The 21,051-nt window shown below is 29.6% G+C and overlaps 1 protein-coding gene across 2 annotated transcripts; it reads right to left on the bottom strand.

The window, feature by feature from the left end:
• Nucleotides 1–495: 495 nt before the first annotated feature.
• On the bottom strand, nt 496–14,763 carry LOC124490271 (uncharacterized). 2 transcript variants are annotated; one of them, XM_075730152.1, is made up of 5 exons: nt 13,964–14,763; nt 12,229–12,648; nt 4,069–4,176; nt 3,325–3,986; nt 496–3,265 (listed from the first exon to the last, which is right to left on the bottom strand). In XM_075730152.1, exons 2-5 carry the CDS (start codon nt 12,254–12,256, stop codon nt 764–766), a joined length of 3,300 nt encoding a protein of 1,099 aa, XP_075586267.1. In that variant the 5' UTR covers nt 12,257–12,648; nt 13,964–14,763; the 3' UTR covers nt 496–763. The 2 variants fall into 2 exon arrangements, with proteins under 2 accessions (XP_075586267.1, XP_075586268.1); XM_075730153.1 differs by lacking the exon at nt 12,229–12,648 and having other exon boundaries at nt 14,347–14,763.
• Between the last annotated feature and the right edge of the window lie 6,288 nt (nt 14,764–21,051).

Here is a 21,051-nt window from a genome sequence, read left to right on the forward strand (position 1 = left end):
CATAAAATTGTTTGGATGAAAATAGCAATACAACAAATGGATGAAGAAAGACAGTTGCCACCATTGAATAAAGAATAAATTGTTTATATTTGAAGTACAAAATCAGCGATGATGATGATCATGATGATGATGATAAAAATGAAAATAATTAATTAATAATAATAATATGCATTAATGAAAACTTGATTATCAAGTTCCATTATTGACCATTGATTATTATCATTATCAAAAATCAAAAAAAGTTCATGTTTTTTTCCATTGAAACGATTGACAAAGATTGATTAAGAGATGAACAATATACTGATATAACGAACATTATTTATATCATCATCATCAATGTTAATATTTGAAAAAAAAATAAAAATTACATCTCATAATAACGACAACAGATGGCAGAACTTTTACTTAATTTGTTAACTCAGGAATTTAATTTTTTTTTGTTTCATTTTAATTCTTTTTTTCTTTTTTTTAAATATAGTAAATAAAATTCATCAATCGAATAAAATATGAAATTTATTATTATAATGATTCAATTACATAAATTCATCACACACCATCATATGAACAGAGCGATGAAATTTTTGAAAAAATAAGAAATAAGCCAGATACAATACAGAATCAATGCATAGGAAAAAAGGAATAAAATAATAATAATTCATTCAAAGAAATTGGCAAAAAATAAGTTCGAAAGAGTGAAACGAATCCGTGCAAATATGATGTGCAACAATATCATAATCATCACCAATTAATTATGAATTTTATTTTATTTGGCCATCTGATGAATTGGACCATTTTGGTTAGAATCAATGGTGGTGGCGTTGTTGGTGACGGTAGTAGAATTACGAATTTTCGTTCGATTTATCGATGATGATGATTTCAAAGGTGATGAAGATGTGGAAGTGGATGATGATGGTTGACGTAGAGATGGAAGTGGGGGTGGTGCTGGTAATGAAAATGGATTGATTGTTCCACTACTACTACCAGTATTATTGGCAGCAGCAGCAGCTAATGCCATTGCTAATGATACAGCTGATGAAGCAGCAGCGGATACGGAAGCAGATGAATGTTGTTGTTGATGACGTGGTGATAATCCATGATTTCTACCACTATTACTACTACTACTATTACTACCGGTTATCGATTTTTGTTGTCTTGGTGATTGTGATCGATGATTATTACGATTTTTATGATTTTCATGATTGGAATGATGATGATGATGATGTTTATTCACAGTCGATGGTGATGATTTACGTGTCAGATCAACTGGACCATTATTTAATAATCCATTCATGCTACTACCATTTGTTATTGATTTATTTTTTATCGGTGAATAATATTCCAAATTATTATTATTCAATGCTGTTGTTGTTGGTGATGGAGAAGAGTTATTATTGTTGTTGAAATTTGAATGTGCTTTTGGTGGTTCAACTTGTTGCTGTTGTTGTTGTTGTTGAAACATCATCGATGCAGCTAATAACATTTGCATATCATCATTATTCATACCGGTTAGCTGATAATATTCAAATAACTTTTTCTTAATATCTAATTCAGTCATTAAATCATTTTGTTGATTCGAAACAGCAGTTGTTGATGATGATTGTTTTGATGAACCATTCTGATGATGATCATTACTTTTATTACGCCCAATATTTGATGATGATGTTGATGATAATGAATTTGGTGATGGCGACGATGAAATCAATCTGGCCGTTGTTGATGTTGCTGCTGCTGGATTATTATCCAATTTTACACGTGCTTTTTTATTGGTCGTCGTCGTTGTTGTTGTTGTTGTATTAGTTGAATTTGAATTCGATCCCAATGTTGTTGTCGATGATGATGATGGTGACGATGCAACTAAACTTGAACTTTCATTCGATGTTATTGAATCATCATCATCACTACCGGTTATATCACCACCGCCTATTGATGAATGATCATCCTGATCTTCACGATATGAACGTTTTAAACTGATACGATTAGAATGACCACTATTACCGCTTTGCAATCGAAAATCATTGCCCAATATTCCATGTTTACGTCGTGATGGTGATACAGCCATTGATTCAACCCATTTTTGACCAGATTCCTGTTGTTTAGCATTTAATCGTACAACCAATTCCCCACGTAGATACAGATTCAATGAACCAAGATTCTTTTTATCATTACCATTATCATTATTATTATTATCCAATAAGCCATTCTCATTTAATAATGATTCATTTGTATTAAACAATGGTTTAGCTTTGATTGGACGAATTTCCTGACCAGTAATAATATGACTTTCAGGTGAAGATAAAAATGAACCACCAATACTACCATTTATGAGATTATTGTTACAATTTCCGCCCAATAAATTATTATTAATCAATTTATTATTGAGTAATGGCGATGATGGTGTGAATGGACAATCCATAAGATTTGTATCAATCGTAATGTCACCCGAACCACCACTACCACCACTTTCATTGCTTTGTACATTTTTTGCCAATACACCTTTGGCTAATGATAAAAGCTCTTCACGTAACGTTTGTTCTTCTAGATCATCGTTATCACTACTGCCACCAATATTAATTTTATCTTCTTCATTAATTACCGATTCGGAATTCATATCATCACCATTATTAAAATCTTCATCATTATCCGATTGTTTTTCTAGCTTATGATTAATACGCTGTTGTTGATGATGATGACTTTTCTGATGACGTTGTGTTGTTTTCTTTTCCGGTGATGATTGTTTTCCGGTTGTATTATTATTATTGCTATTACTGTTGTTATTATTGTTGCTGTTGTTGTTGTTACTGTTATTATTATTATTCGAATTATTATTATCCCTATCTCTACCATTATTATCAGATGGATGATCACGATTCATTTTACTATGATTATGATGACTATGTTGACGATTATTATTACGTTTCAGTTGTTGTCGTTGTTTATCCAATGATAGATAATAAAATTCAATTATTGATCGTACCGATTTCCATGGTAGATAATCTTTTTTGATTGCACTGAAATTTTTACCACATTCTTTTATAGCTTGATTAAAAACTTTTGCTTCGAGATCATTCCAACGGCCTAATAATAATTTAGCCAATGTTTTTGTTGTATAACGTTCAGTCGAGCCTAAATTGATGGCTGTTGTCGGTTGTTCCGTAGCAGCAGCAGCAGTCGTAGTACCGTTAGGATTTAATGTATTCAATGTGGATGACAACTTGCATGTACCAGCAGCCACGCCATTTTGATGATGAGATAAAATGAAAGCAGGCTAACGGGTTAAATTGAAAAATGATTAAAAATTGAACAATTAAAAACTCATACACTTACCAAACCCTTAGCAATTTTTTGTATCCTCGTATTCAATGATGATGATGATGATTGTAAACTAGAGCAACTTAAAGATGGTAATGATAATGTTGTTGATGTTATCGTCGTCGTCGAATCAGATTCATTTATTTCATTCTTCAATTGTTGCTGTAATTGTTGAACTTCTTTCTGTAATCGTTGTCTCGTTGTAACACTTTGTTTTTCTGGACTTGTTAATGTTGTTGATGATGATGATGCAGTTGATGTTATCACATTATTTGTCGTAATTGTCATTGGAATATGATGATGATGACCACCACTACCGGATGTTATGGAATTATTATTAATAGAACTTTGACTGGTTAAACTCGTCGTTGTATTGCTACTACTGCTGTTTATGTTGACAGTAGCAGCAGCAGCAGCATTACGTTCAGGTGGTTTATTTGGTTCCAATACACATTTCGTTCCATTGTCTAATATTTCAAATGGACGTAATGAACATTTCTCCTCTAATAAACATTCATTTTCATCAATGCCCTTTTGACATGTATCGATTGCCTGTATAAATAAACCAATCGATTTGGCAATGGCAAAATATTGATTTAATTGTTTATTATCAAGTTGATTATGTGGATTCCATGTTAATGTTTCCAATTCTTCAAGTTTACGACCATCATTTTCGCCTATTTTGTTGTAAAAATATTCACATTAAATTAATAATATAATATATATAGATTCACAAAATTTATACAGATAAATAAATACCTGATTTTAAAAGTAATGGACATTGTGCCTGATATTGGCGGCCAATACGAATACGATTACGATTCGGATTACGGGCCTCTTCATCCCAATATGAATCAAAATCGATATCTATAGTAAAAAAAACAAAAATAAATAAATGAAACAAAATAAAATTATTTCGTATTCAATAACGATAAGAATTTCGGCATTGAAATCATGCGTGGGAGTGAGAAACCAGAGGATTCGAATTCGAAAAGAAAACAAAACCACAAAGATGAGAAAAAAAACAAAATCACAATAAATTTTTAACGATTTCCTTCCACGTTGCAACACATATCACAGAGACAGAGAAAAAATACATTCTATAAATAGTTTTTATTATGAAAGGAAACGACAGAGAGAGATTGTGAAAAATAAAATCATTTCATCAATAAAAACAACAATAACAACCGTATTATAGTATCGATTATTTTCCTTTCTTTGGTACAATATTGAGTTGTTAATCGGAACTAAAATTAACAAGAATTGTATCATTAAATCAACCAATTTGATTGTTTTCAATCAATGACCATCATCATCATCATCCTTAGTGAATCATTCTGTTTCAAACTTTTTCAAAATTTAATTTTTTTTAGTATAAAAAGATTAAGAATCAAAATCATTTACATAGAAATACAGCCTAAGAGGAGTGTTGAAGCATAGAAAAAAGTTTTCATTTTATTTTCCTCATCGGTTAACAATAATCAACTGAATATATACTAGAAAAAAAGTTCTCATCATTATTTTCCAAAATATAGACTAACATGCCTATCCATTCATCCATATGAATGGCTAAAATTTGGTCCAAAAAGTTTGTAAAAACCGAAACAAAAAAAAGTTTCTACATAATTTTCCACAGAAAACCAGAAACGTTAAAACTCTTTGCACATACATAAAGGTAGATATCCACCAAAAGAATATTTGTTTGCTATAATAACAAGCATTCACTTATTATTGTTTTCGTCTTTGTTTCATTTGGAACAATTATGATGATGATGATGATGATGAACGTAAAACAAACAAACGAAAAAAAATTTGATTCTGCGCAAAAAAATAAATAAACCATTAATGATAATTGGCCAGAATATAGAATTTTAATTGCAAAATAAATAAAACATCAAGACAAGAAATCATGGTGATGAATGCACAAAAAAAAAAGAAGAAACAATTCATGATTTTGCCCATTCATTCATCCATCCATCAGTCATTTGAGCCATATTTTTTTTTATTATGAAAACAAAAACAAAAACATTTACAAATAGGCAAGATACACACCAACATACATATGATAAGATTTCTATTGGATTTTTTTTTCAAATTTGTTTTCAAATGCAGTTAATTACAATGTTGATTATATAAATCTAAAAAGGAAATTATTTCTTGCATTTGACTACTACTACTACTGCTACTACTGATACAGCATATGATAAAAAAAAACCAAATGACTAAAAATTTGTTATGGAAAAAAATGACCAAACTTCATAATATATAATAATGGTAGAGAGAGTGAACATACTTGACAATCTGGATGTCATCATCATATACTAATATATGTTGTTATCGGATCACATTCTTAGAAATTTTTTTTTGCTAATAAAATTTAGTAATGATGATGATGAACAATTGCAAAACACTTCAATTCTTTAAAAAAAAATTCAAATGAAATCAATATTTAGATGTAAATATAGCACAAACACACACACCGATACAAAATGCAATGGAAATGTTTTGAAATCAAAAAATTTAGTAATTTTGATATCCTTGTTGTTGTGTTGCTGTTGTTGTCGTCTTAAACTCAAAACTTTTTTTTCTAGGCCCTTTCTATATTGGTGGTAGAGTCATTTCTATATCAGTATGCTGCGTGCGGTTTTTGTGTTTGTGTATGTATGTGTGTGTGTGTGTGTTCGGCAGGAGGTCAACAATTTACATTTCTTTCGGCCATTTCATTATTGGTAGTCATCATCATCATCATCATCATTGGTGTTTGGGGGCAAATAGAGTAAGGATAAATATTGATTTTCTATAGCAAAAAAAAAATGAAGATCATGAAAAAAAATACTTGATATGGACATAGACACGATCAGAGATAGAGAGAGAGAAAGAAAAAATCAAATAAAAAAAACAAAATGATAATGACGATAATATAAAAGTAAAGTAAAGTGAAATTAAAACAAACAACCAAAACAGATGAAAAAACAAGTAAAAATCAAAGCCCAGGAGATGAAAGTTGTAGATAATTGATGGGCAATGAATGATCCAACAGAAAAAAACATATATGTTTGAAATGAGACCAAAAAAAAAATGAAACAAAAATCACTTCATTAGATCTTTTTTGATATATTCTCATGAGATTGAACGAATGAGTAAAAAAAAAGGATCACCAAAAAATATAAACCAAGAATATTCACAAATACAATGACAGAACAACAACAACAACAAAAAGAACAGCTGTTGTCGTATTTATTTTTAGCTATGTGAATGGAAAACACGAATAATGAACAATCATCATTCTTTGAAAGAATATATAAATACAACTAAAATGCAAAACAATTCATGTTCACGATGATTGTGTTGTTTAGATTGGATTTTTTTTTCTATCTGTCTACACACTGATGAAAATTGATGGTATTTTAAACTTTTTTTTTATGCAAATTAAGATTGTTTTTTGTTGTTGTTGTTGTCCAGCAAATTCCACAATTATTTTTAATTATTCCAAAATTTCAATTGTCGATTCTGTATACAACTTTTTTTTGTCCGATTATTGCTTACATAGGACATTAAATCAGAAAGTTTTCTCTCTTTTTTTGCATAAAAATTTCAATTTACAAATCGATTTAACCAACACAACAGAACAAACTAAAAAACTTTGAATTCAAATCAACTATTTTAAAAATTCTCTTTTTTCACAAATAAAGGAAAATGTCACCATTGTTTTTCTTATCAACACAAAAAAAAATTTCAATCAAAATCAAGCCAAACGGGATTCATCATCATATTTCATCACCTTATTTATTTACTTTTTTCGTTCAACTCAAACATTTAGACTTAAGATTGAAATCCATTGAGACCAATCCTCAAATATGTCAGATTTCCCTTAGTGATTTTCTATTTTTTTTTTGTTAACACATCTGTCGTTGTTGTTGCTATTGTTTCAATATGAATTTCAATTTCAATTGTTCAATTACTATTTCGGATCCTAAGCTACAAAGAAAAAAAAAATAAAAGACAAAAAAAGAATCTAAAATTCATCCATAACAACAACAAATCGAAAATTCTATGGATGGATGCAACCAAGACAACAACAACAACTAACTAACTAACTAACAAACAAACAAAACAAGCCACTACTGTGTGTAATGATGACAATGTCTAAAATCCAACAACAATAACATCATACCAATCGGAAAGAATTATATAACTATACAGAATGTTTCCAGAATAAAATGAATGTTATATATATAGCATTGGCAGATATAGTATTATGATGTACAAATATTAACAAAAAGGATGAGGCAGACACTCATACATACACACAAAAAGAGCGAATGAGCAGAAAAGGCCCACTATCATCATCATCATAATCATCATGGTAAATGAATTCATAATAATAATCTGATATAATCATCATGTTGATTATTGATTGAAATTTATTTTTATTACATAAAAAGAGTAAATTAAGTGGAAAAAATTGCAATTACATAAACGATGACGACATGATATACAAAACAAATGAACAAATTACAAAACAGAAAATTAAATCCAATTATTATAATTAACTTGAAATGATTTTTAAAATTAAATTAAATCAAATTTTTTTACCAAAATACAAAACATTCTCAAGATAACAGCCTATTTAAGAATCAACCTACACTATACTGCTAAAAAACTACTCGATTGATCGATCCAAATTTTTGATTACAGCCTTGGAACAAACAAAAACAGTCAGGCAGGCAGGCAGTGAACAAAAAAACAAAAATAATAATTAGCAACACACAACCAAACCCCATTCGAGAGAAAGAGAATATACGAAAAACAAAACTTCCCATCAAATAATTGAAGTGTTTATATTGAATTATTATTTTTCTATTGAAAAAAAAACTTTTTTTCTATTCAACTTTTAAACAAAAAACTATGAAAATCTTATTATCCATGTTTGTTCATCATCATCATCACTCATTCACTCCTGGAACTAAAACCACCCGATTCTCTAAAAAAACATTTTTTCTCCATTCAATCATGATGATGATGATGATAATGATTCAAGGCAAAGTTTTTCGTCTTTTTTTTTCTTGAAATTCTTCAATATTCTACAATGGACGAACAGTTTTAGCTTGGCACTTGGTGTTGTGTTGCGTTGTTGTCAAATCGATTTGTCTTCCAATGATTCTCTCTCTCTCTCACTCTTTTTCTATATTCATTTGAAACTTTTTTTTGGCTCAATTCACTCGATTTTCGTTTGGTTCTTTTCAAATAAATGAGAGTCGATTGTCACACACAAACAAACAAACACCATATATACAGCTCAAACAACGAAACCATATACACGCCACTTATCTTAAGGTTCTCTCTATAAATTTTTATTCTATGAATTCTTTGTTCTGAGCACCCCCTCAAACACCAAATTCTCCTCATCATCATCATCATCATTATTATTATTATTATTATTATCCATTCCCCCTAATGTGTGTACAGTATTTTAAGAATTTTTCTCAGAAAGACACAGAATCAGAATTGGGAATTATTTTTTTTTCTCTCTCTCTCTCTATCACTATATCTTTTTTTTTGACTGCATTCGTGTGTTATATAGAAGTAGACAAACCAACCAAACGAAAAAAAACCTAGATAGATAGAGATGGAATAAGAAAGACAAGATGGAACACAAAATGCAGATTGTTGTATGTTATGTATGATGGCCAATAGTTGGATGGTGGGAATATTTGACAAAAGAATTCCAGAATGCCAACACCCAATAGAGTTTGGTTGACTATACTACAGCTGCTGTGGCTGATGATGCTGCTGCTAAAATTGTCGTTGAAATGAAATTGGAACTACTCTACTCTACTAAACTATACTGTGTAAATAAATAAATTTTTTTTTTCATGATCAAACATTGAAAATCAAAAAAATAAAACAAAAAAAAACGGAAAAAAATTTTAATTACAAACTCTTGGCCACTATCATTTCAATAAAGACAAAAATAAAACCAAAAAAAAAAAAAATCAAATCAAATCAAATCAAAACCAATCACATCATTCAATCATCATTGTAATAATATAGAAATCCACTTATTATTCTCACACATATATCATGTGTATAAGCCATCATTTGGAATTATTATTTAACAACAACGAGAGAAAAAAAAAAGAAATCCGTCTCTTCTATATGCACACACTAAATAACAACGAGAGAAAAAAAACATACAATCGATGGATATAAGAAACTGAAAATGGAAAAAATTGTTTTTCTGGTAAATGGCATGACATTACCATGGTGTGTATATGTCTATGCCATTGTGTATTTGTATTTTCCAATGGATGGACTCGCCTATCTTTCTTTTATTCACTCTTTTATATATATGTGTGGTATATGTTCAATTTCTCATTCACAACTAACCATATAAGAAATATACGATCATCTGAAAAAAAAGTGAATTAGTAACATACAGCAGCAGCAGCACTACTAGCCATTAAGGAGGCAATAGCAATGGTAATAGTCATATATCGACAATTATTCAATTGAATTCTGAAAACAGAAACGAAAATTAAACATTATTTTCGGACAATCAAAAAATCATTCAAAAAAAAAATCAAACAAACAACAAAAGTCTTTTTTGCCCATTCAATCGATCCAAATGAATAAAAATTTAGATAGAAAATTTCAAAATTCAGTGTTCTCAATCTAAATTTGTGATCAAATGAAAAAATGGCAAAACATTTGGTAAAATTCCCAGAAATCAATTGAAACACCATCCCAAAATTATTTTCAAATCAAGATACAAACTATCAAATGAAACACACAAACACAACTACCTTCTGCTAAACAATCAGATCAAAGCCAAGTTTTGCATGTGTGGCACGTGTTGTGTGCGTAGACAAATTATGTAGTCATCATCATCATTATCCCCACAAATGGATATAGACTCTAATAATAATAATAATAATATTCAAGTTACATCTGTATGTGTTGGTAAAAATGATGTATTCACGCCACTATTTTCATTTCTGACCAAAATATATTTATTCAATCAATAGAGAGAAAAAAAATATTGTGTGTGTCTTGAAAATGACAAACATTCACATCATTTCACACACACACACACACACACACTATCATTCATTTCATTTTGAAAAAAAATTCGTCACTTTTTCACTACATCTCATTGTCTTTTTCCTTCTCTCTCTCTCCTTCATACACACACACACACACACATCCTATTTGGCATAAAGTTTATGAGTTTATACGAATCTCTTGCTATCTCTCTCGTTTTCACTCTAAAATGGTCATGTTATTTCTACACACATAGCAGATGGTCTCATTTATGGATAGCCGAAAAAAAATGTTTTTGTTATAGACCTATTTATTTTCACAAAACAGAAAAAAAAACAGTACGAAAAGGAAGAAGATGATGATGATGATGATGATGCCTGGCATAAAGTCATTTAAACACAATACATACATACAGTAGCCAACAGCTATGTGCCACCGCCTATATCAAAATGGACACAAATGGTCAAACACACACACATACATACATATCAGATCTATATCAGTTCAATTTTTTTTGGATCATATATCCAACCGATATATAAAAACCATTATCGAATCATGTGGACATTATTTAGAAAAAATGATGATTTTTTTCTATTCATTTTATGGAACACACCAACCTCATCTCAATGAACCTTAGCAAATGAAAAACAAATGAATGAAAATGTGGCTAGTTTATGAATTTGCGTGACCGGTATTTGACATTATCTCTCTTCTTTGATGCATATTTGTCATCATCATCATCATAATTATTAGCAAAAAGAAAAAAACAACGACATTCAGTTTGACATAAAAACCCATAATGATGATGATGATGATAAAATTACAACCAACACCACCATCATCACCCCCTTATATATAAACACCAAAAAACCACCATTCAAACACAAATCAGCCAAAAATAATCAAATTGACATGCAAAAAGATAGTAGGTAGAGAAAGAGATAAAAAACGCAATTTTTACATTTGCACTGTGAACTACACATGCAATGCATTATAATCGATAGTAATTAGGCAACATTTTTTTTGTTTTCAATCCAACAACATTGAATTACCTTGAAGCGATATGAAAATTTAATCAATCAATTAAATTCAAAATTGATTTGGATGAAAACAACAACAACGACCAGGAAATCGATGACAAAATGTGAAAATTGAATACAAACGGTTTAGGTTAGCTGGGAAAAATTAGCGCCTGTAAATTTTGGATCTTTTTTTTATATAAAGTTTATGACAAATAAAATAGTTAAACCCAAAGGGAGAGAGGGGGAGATTTAGACTATCACATATCCCGGTGAGAGCAATTTAGATCAATGTTGAATCGACATTTTAATTAAACCAAGCCTGGTAACTATTTCAACTAGCTATGGAATATGCATCTTATTTTTTTCCTTTAGTATCAAAAAGACCAGTCTATTATGGGAAAAAAATTTAAAAATCTTCTAGTTTCATCTAATTAACACAATGTGTTTGTGTGATACAAATTTGTTGACCAGACCCAAGTAGTAGTAGTGGTGGTGATGGTTAACACTCCTAAATTCAACCCAAAACCACATTAATTGAAGGCCATTCATAGACATGTCACACACACACACACATACATACAAACAATGGACATTTTTGCCATTTTTTTCGGGTAACAATCGAATTTTCATTCAATTCAATTCAATTCGCGAGTGGTTTTTTTTGTGAAACAACCAACAATGACAAATTTGTCCATTAGTCCATTATATACAACACTGGACCGGCTGGGGGACATGAAATCAAAATTAATGAGGTCGTCGGTTGGAAAAAAAGAGAAAACCCTTTAACCCATTTCAAAAATATAAACCGGGAATGTATACTTAAATGGGTGGAAGGATATGCTATTCATACCTGATTTGGATACATCCATAGATGACATAATGTCGATAATGATTGATTTTATGAGGAAAAAAATAACTAGATGATAATCACACAAAAATTAAATCAAATCAAATATATATAATTCTTGAATGAATATTTTTTTTCTTTGATAAAAATGATGAACAAAAATTAGCATTTATAAACGAGTGATGATGATGATGAAAAAACAAACACAAAAAAATTGAAACGCCTTGTTGACAAACACAAACACACACACACACCAGACAGAAAAAAAGATGTGTGAAAAAGAAAGCAAAAAAAATTACACATAAAAAGGCGGTTATAATGATATTGATGATGATGATGGCGAGAAAAGATTTTGTTAATAGTATTTATCAATGTCTGTTGTTGTCGTTGTTGTTGTTTAAGGAGAGGGTGAAGATGTGGATGCTGTTTTTTTTGGAATGAAATTTTCTTTTTTAACCACCACATTAAGATCAAATCATCAGACCAGCAGCATAAACGAAATGTGAAAAAAAATCTGATATTTTTTGATAAGATTTTTTTTTTTACTTATTTCACCAAATATACAAATCACAGAATGAATTTCTTTTTTTTCACGTCGTCGTTTTTGATTGATTAAAAGATCTGGTTGAGATATGAGAAAAAAAATGATTGAAGAAAAATGAGGAGGAAATGATCTCGTCGTTATCGACGACGTCTCCCTTTTGTTTGATTATATAAAAACGAAAATAATTGATTGATGATTGATTTTGTTGAAATTCAAAGCCAAAAATGAATGAAATTTGAATAAAACCCAGATTTTTCTCTTCTTTTTTTCACTAGTAAATTAGCCCAAAAATTTCCCACAATTTTAATCAAATCGATCCAAATAACCGACGAAATAACAAAACCACAGGCAAACACTGTGATAGTGAATTGGCTAACGTACAGACGTTATCAACTAAGGAATCGATCTAAATTGGCGCCCATATAGCAAACACATATACCACATAGTGCATAAAGCCAAAAGTACAAACACAATCAAATATAAAACTGACTGACACAAGAAAATCAGTTCTTTTTTTTGGTTGATCGTGGTGGCTTAGATTGCAACTTTTTCGTTTTTCTTTTGGTGATACGTTATTCAATGAAACCAGCCAATGATGTAGTTAGTCAAATGTGCTATGGTTTGGTCGATTGACTTTCAATGGTGTATGCTGATGATGATGATAGTGTTCAATTTATAGTTCATTTTTTTTTCTCCTTGATAATTTGATCGGTATCACGATTATTATTATTATTATTATTACACAACATTAAATGTTGTTTGATGATGATATAATATGAATGCGATGGTCGTTTGAAACGCCCATATTTTTATTGTGATGAGGGAAAGAAAAATCGGTTGACCAAACACATATAAAAAGAGAAAGAAAAGCTAAAAATTCTATCCAAATGAATTCCGATCTACAGCCAGGAAAATCTTCATCATTGAGGATGATGTTGTTATGCTGGTCAATTCTAATATATTGATTCTGATTGATTAGATTAATCAAAACGATGATGACAATGATAAAAGAGAGTAGATAGCCTGGCGACAATAAACATGTGATGATGATAACAACGGTTTTGATTTTTATTTGGTTGGTTGATTTGATCCAGCCGATTTTGACTATTTATATTTGATTCTTATTAATCAATCATTCATAAGATGACGATGATGATGATGATGATTTACCAGGAAATATAAACATACACATACACAACGTGCAAACATGTAAAAAAAAAATAAAGAAGCCGACGCCCCTTCTTTTCTGTTCAACCACAAGAGATGAATAGCTCTGCTGTCGTCGCCCGTTTTTTTTTTGGTTTGGTTTGGTTTGTTGTTGTCGTTGTTTCTATATCAATCGATTAACACATTCATTTATTCTATTGGATTTAGAGATATATTATATTTTTCTGGTTGCCAGTTTTTTCTTTGATGGTAAACATACACAACAAAGTGAGCGAGAGAAACAAAAAAATAACAACAATAATAATAACAAGAAAAGAAAAAACAAAAACAATAAAGAAAAACGAGCAGCGATTGATGAATTTTTTTATTTTTATTTTTCACTGTTTGATTCGATTGATGATCACCATTACCAATTGCATGATGATTAATCAATCACATAATTCTTGTTCGACGAATGTTGCTGTTGGTGATGAGTATGAACATTCGAATTTGAATGTTTTGGACACTGGATAGACAGACAGACAGACAAAATGAAATGGATCAACTTTTTTTTTCTTTACGATTTCAATTCATTTTTTTTGTTGTTGTTGGTTTGTTCGAACGTTTTAAATTTTTGTGTTGTTATTGTAGTTGTTGTCGATATATGAATTTAATTTTTGATAATAATAAACAACAACAACAACACACACACACACAATTTGCTAAAGATTTATTTCATTTTCACCATTGTCGGTGCGTGATGTTTTGCGGCTCAAGCCGTGTGTTTGGCTATTCGATGATACGGCCGATACATGATACATACGGACAAACGAACTAAGAATAAGAACAACCAGCATCCACAACACAAACTAACTGACACAATGAAACAAAAGCGGTATTTTGTAGCAGCAGAGTTAGATGCAGAATAGAATGAGTGTGGTAGTGGAGAAGAAGAAGAAGAACAACAACAACAACAACAACAAAAGCGGGAAAATATACACACTGAAAACAGGAACAAGGCTTGGCTGTTGTTGTGTGTGGTAGTAGCATAAATATATCCATAATTGAATTGGATTTTTTCACTACTTATGGTAGTAGTCAATAAATCTGTTATGTGAAATTCATTGATTAAATTCAACAGAATAAACATATTGTGAATTGTAGAAGCATTCTATTGTGTTGGTAGAAATAAACAAGGAAAAACGAACGGATAAACGTAATATCCTTATTTTCTATACTACTACCATATACTTTTCAATTTTCAATTTTTTTTTTGATTTTTGATTTGGATTCGATTTTTAATTTCTCTCGAATTTTATCAGTTTTTTTTGTCTTTTTGATTTTTTCTGATTGGGATATCTTTGATTTAGTTAATTAATCTAATTAACAAATGCAAATTAATCTCATGATGATGAATAATAATTAGTCATCATTGTCAGATAAATTTGAATTCAATGAATTGATTGTGATTCATTAACTTTGTTAACTTTACAAGAGCAGGAAATACTCGAATCATCATTCGAACACATAAACACATTCGATTTATCCACACACACATAAACACACAAATCGATCGTCATGATTTGTGACCAATGTGAACAAAGAAAATTTGAAAACTATTTAACATGAAATACAATCTATGTCGAAAGACATTCATCAGGTCAAAGGTCAAACACTATGTGATTCTTGACTTTTTTTTCCTCAACATGATTGTTGATGTTGATGTTGTCATTTTTTTGTTGTTGTTGTTGTTGTTAATTTTGTTTATAATGGCTTTTGCTTTCTTTTATTCTCTTGTAATTTTAGACTATAGTGAGAATGTTTAATGCTGAATACATACTCACAAACACATACAACAGGATGTTTGATGATAATCATCATCATCATCAACCAAATGACCACAACGGAAACGGAAATAGTCAGACCAGATAAGACAAATAAACAAAAAAGTTGAATTAACAAAATAACATCTCTTCAACTGGCAAACATTATTAGTTTAAACATCTGGATCTTTGGAAATCCAAATCCAAATCAACACATGGAGGGAGTGTGTCGATCACACGCCAGGGTGTCGCCAATCAACAGCATCAACAAGAATGGATTTAACCAAAGAAAATTCTCATGCCAAGAACTGCCACCAATCACACCAACACACATAAATGATGATGATGATGATGATGACCTGAATTCGTGAGATCGTGAAACTTTGAATCAAGATGATTGTTCTTTTTGATGAAATTTTTTTTTTATATAACCATCGAAATGATTAATCATCATTCGAAAATTCTGAATAATGATGAGGAAAAAAAAAACATTCGTTCGAGTTGAACGAGTTTTTTTTTCATTTTTTTTTTTGTTCTTTTCGTCATACAATTAATCAAACACAATTGAATTTGAACCAAACAGAAGTGATGGGTTAATTTTTTTTTAATTGTTTGTTAATTTTAGGATAAAAAAAAGGATGATTGTATCATCGTCATCATCATCATCATTATTATCAGACGAAAACAATCGAAAAAAAACTCAAACTCAAATCAAATAAATTTTTTTCAGTTTAAAAAAAAAAATTTATTTTTGTTGTATTGTAATAAGCTCGTCAGCTATTTCGATCCACAAGCATACACACACACACACACACACACACACACATAATACGGTTCGATTTGTGATTCGATTCAATCAATCAACCGAAACATTCGATGAAAATGAAAAGTTTTTTTTTGTTTTGTTTCTTTTATCCATCCATTCATTCATTCAATTTGAAATCAAAATCCGTTTAGAAAGAAAACACCATCATCATACAACGATAACGACAACGACGACGGCAGCAGCAGCAGCAGCAAAAAAATGATATCGATTGACACCGGACATGTACAACACAATAAGTGTGGTGCGTGTGTTTGTTGTGTGCATTCATTTGTGAAATCTAACGAAAAAAAAAGAAGAAAAAAAAATTGAAATCAAGTCACTTCAAATTGTATGATCCGGGGATTCATTCTATTCGTATATGAAAGAAAACAAAACAAAACAAAAAAAAACTTGGCAAGTTGAATTGGTGAATGAAAACAAAAACAAAAAAAAAAATTGAATCAAATTGAAACTTTTCACTTTCATGTCTATTTATTTTTTTTTTTGTTTTTCATGTTTTTTTTTTGTTTTGTTATTTTCAATGAAAACAGAAATACAGGAAATGAATTTTTCAAAAACAACTGGCCAAATTGTTGGAAACAAAACCAGATGAACAAATTATAATTGATTAAAATTATGATTGTTTGGAAAAAAAATGATCCATAAATTATGACAAGAGATCAATTGAAAATCAATCAGCCAAAGCAAAAAAAAAAAAAAACAAAAATAAAAAAAAACCAAAACAACAAACAAAACCAACAGGTCATTGATGGACACAGCAACAACAACAACAACAACAAAAAACATCGACAAACAAACAAAACAAAAACAACAAAAAAACTTGTTGCTCTATTCTTATTATTGTGTTTAAAATTATTTTTTTCACACATCTCTTTTTGTGGTCAATCTTGTTTTTTGTTGTTGTTGTTGTTGTTGTTGTTGATGTCCATCATTTTCATTCATTTAAAATGATCTTCGTCATCATCATCATCATCATCATTTTGTATGTATTTTCATTCTCTTCTTCATATAATTATATCAAATGCTATGGTTTGTTTTTAATTTCGTTTTTTTTTGTTTTGTTTTATTTCATAATTAGCCAACAGCATTATTAGTATATATAATATATACAGAAGCTTGTCATAAGGAAAAAGTTCATGAATCATTGAACATTTAACATGAACTTAATCTTAATGACAATCTAATTATCGATATAATCAATTAATGAGCAACGTATCTCGTTCGAATACGAAGAAGAATCTAGCACCCTCATTTGAGGATGAGGGTTATCAAACGTTTTTTCTTTTCATTTATGACAAAATCAGCGATTCAAAAATAGGCTTGTCAGTTTTTTTTTCGGTGGAGATACGGAAAAAAAAGAAAAATTGATTTTAACAATTTTTATAAATTGAAAACATTTAAACATCAAAACATTTCTATCGATTGAAGAAATTGTGTACAACTATAATTTTGATTTGATGAAAAAAAAAAATTAATGCTGCTGCTGCTAGCTCCGATGGCTAAAATGAAAAAAAACCCACCATCACCATCACAACAACAACAACAACAACAACGATCAAACATTGATGGTTGCATTTTTTTTCTCTTTTTTTTCGCCTGTTGGTATCACATCAAACTCATTTCTCATTATATCATTATCATCATACCCGTCGCATCATTTGAATGTCGCTAATGATCGTTTTTTTTTTGATAATGGTCACAAGTTGAATCAACGACAATTTTTCCTATCTTCATTCATGATGACGATGACGATGATGATGATGATGATGATGGTGGTGGTGGTCATCATCATTATCAACATAAATTGGTCGAGACAGTAATAATATAATGATGACCCAAAGTCGAAAAAAGGAATCGAATCAAAAAATTTGTTTTTTTATATCCACTGAATATTTTCAAACAATTTCAACCTCTATTTTTTTTTACAAACAAAAAATTCGATTGATGATAATGATGATGAACGATTGTCAAAAACATTCAAATAATTTTTTGCCCTTTTTTATTTCTTTTCGAAACAATTGTTTTGTTTACAAAACCAAAATTAGCAATAATTATATGGACATTTTTATCATTTATTTTAATGGTCAATTGTACAAATAAATATTGATCATTAATCGATTGATGATGGCTACAGCTGTGTGTGTGTGTGTGTAGCATGGCCATCATTGTATTGATGTATAATCATCATCATCATCATCATCATTGCATCGTACCACCAAACACACATCATTCATTGATTGAATTGAATGAAAATGAAAACTTTTAATTCAATATGGCAGGTAATTTGGTGATGGCCACGATGAAAAAAAAATCATCATGATTTGTATAATTTGTAATATAATATATGATGATGATGATGATGATGATGATAATGAAAACAATCAATCAATTGGAATCAATTTCAAACAAGGCCGCTAAATATTGCTTCTGCTGCTACTGGAAATAATTAGCAACAACAGGGAAACATCATCATCATCGTTTATTTTGGAAGACAAAAAAAAAGAAAATAAAAAATACATCGATTGATCAATCAATCAAGCGATCGATTTTTTTTATTATGAATTCTGTCCAATAACTTTGTAAAAAAAAAAAAAAATTTTATCAATGTGGCTCGTGGCATTATTTTATTATGACCAGCAAGTGACAAAAAATTGATTTTTTTTTTTGGAAGAAAACAACCGGAAGACAATTTGGTCTGGTTTTATTTGTTTGTTTGTTTGTTTATTTCATCAAACAAACAAACAAAAACAAGAAAATGATGTGCGAAATTTAAAAAAAAATGAATACATCAACAACATCAACAACTGAGTAATGCAAAATTTTTTCTGGATGAAAACAAATGTGCACCATCAACGGTCGTGTTTGATCATCCACAATTCATCTCTTTTTGTTGGTCGACTTGACTTGAAATGAAATGATGATGATGATGATGATGATAATTTAAATTTAAAATTCAACAGAAAAAAAAATTTATACTGATCACGTTTCACATTTACTCAACATCCACATATACAGCTATTGTTTTGTATACAGAAGAAAAAAAAAATTGTCAAATTTCGAATGAATGAAAGAAAAAACCGGTTCATCATTTTGTGTTTGTGTGGATAACGAATGATGATTGTTGTTGTTTTGGGCGATGTGTGTTTTTTTTTCTTGAAATAAATGATGATGATGATGATGAAGAGTTGAAGAATTATGTTTCACATTTGATGAATACATAACGTACATAACGTAAGTGATTAATTTGTTCATATTTTTTTTAATCCAGATTTTTTATCCATTTCAAATTAATTGATTTTTTGCTGTTGTTTTTCCACAGTTTGTCACCATCATTAATTTTGAATTTTAAGAAATTAAATTTTAAAATTGTTTCAACACTACTACCACCACCATCAACAAATGATGTAGTTTTTTTCATGAAAAATTTTTTTTTTTATTATCTTTATTTTCATCAATGCAATGTTATGTAATTATGAAAAGAATTGACAATTTTCTCACCTGCCGGCTCTGTCTATCTGTCTGTGTGTGTGTCTTCATATGATTATCATAAAGAAAATGAAAAAAATTAATTATCATTTCTGTGTGTGTCTTCCATTTTTTTTTTATTGATAATGTTTGTTGAAAAGCAATTTTTTGTTGTTGTTGTTGTTGTTGTTGTTGTTCAAATCATAATAATGATGATGATGATGATGATTGAAGGATTGGATCAAGGTTTATGTGTTGTGATTATATTTCATCATTGATTCAAATGATGATCATCATCCAATGATTTGATTCATATGGATTCAATTATTTTATATATTTACAACTTGATCATTATGATTATGAATATGCAAATCCATATAAACATGAGAAGTAATAAATTTCAATGAATTTTTATTTTTTTTTTTATTTTTGGTGCAATTCAATTATGATTCAAAAGACAACCTTGAATCAATCATCATCATCATCAATATGAAATGAATTATTCACAACCGATATATATAAGACAACTGATGACAAAAAAAACACACAAAAACCAGATTGGTGAAATTTTTTTTTCCAATCTTGATGTTTCCTTTCCGTTTCTTGTCCGAGTCTGACCGAATAAAATGAAAAAAAAAAATCTTTTCATCAAAACAAACGAGGTAAACAAATCATTGTGGTTTTCGTTGTTGTTTCTCTCTAAATGAATTTGTTTTCTTCTTTAGAAATTGAATAAAATAAAACAAAACAAAACAAAACGACTTTTTATTTTGGAAAAAAACTGGTTTTTAAAGCTTGAATGATGCTGATGATGATGATGATGAATAATAATCATGGAAGCGAAAAATTGAAACTACCTGAATGATAGAGAAGATAAAACAAAAACAAAAACAAAACATAAATGAAAATTATTCAGGAACCAAATTTTTTTTTCGCGTTCGAAATGAACAAAAGATTCGATTTGGTTTGTTTGGCTCCAATGTATTTATTTATTCGAGTTTGAATGCCGTCCATTGTTAATT

This window comes from Dermatophagoides farinae, chromosome 4 (assembly GCF_024713945.1).
Source record: "Dermatophagoides farinae isolate YC_2012a chromosome 4, ASM2471394v1, whole genome shotgun sequence".
Classification (NCBI taxonomy): domain Eukaryota; kingdom Metazoa; phylum Arthropoda; class Arachnida; order Sarcoptiformes; family Pyroglyphidae; genus Dermatophagoides; species Dermatophagoides farinae.

Bases quoted from the DNA above. Each gene is read 5' to 3' on its own strand.
- LOC124490271 (XM_075730152.1), bottom strand. From the start codon at position 12,256: ATGTCATCTATGGATGTATCCAAATCAG. The intron at 3,987-4,068 runs GTATTTATTTAT...ACAACAAAATAG, and splicing joins TCCATTACTTTTAAAATCAG to GCGAAAATGATGGTCGTAAA. The intron at 3,266-3,324 runs GTAAGTGTATGA...TTAACCCGTTAG, and splicing joins AAAAAATTGCTAAGGGTTTG to CCTGCTTTCATTTTATCTCA.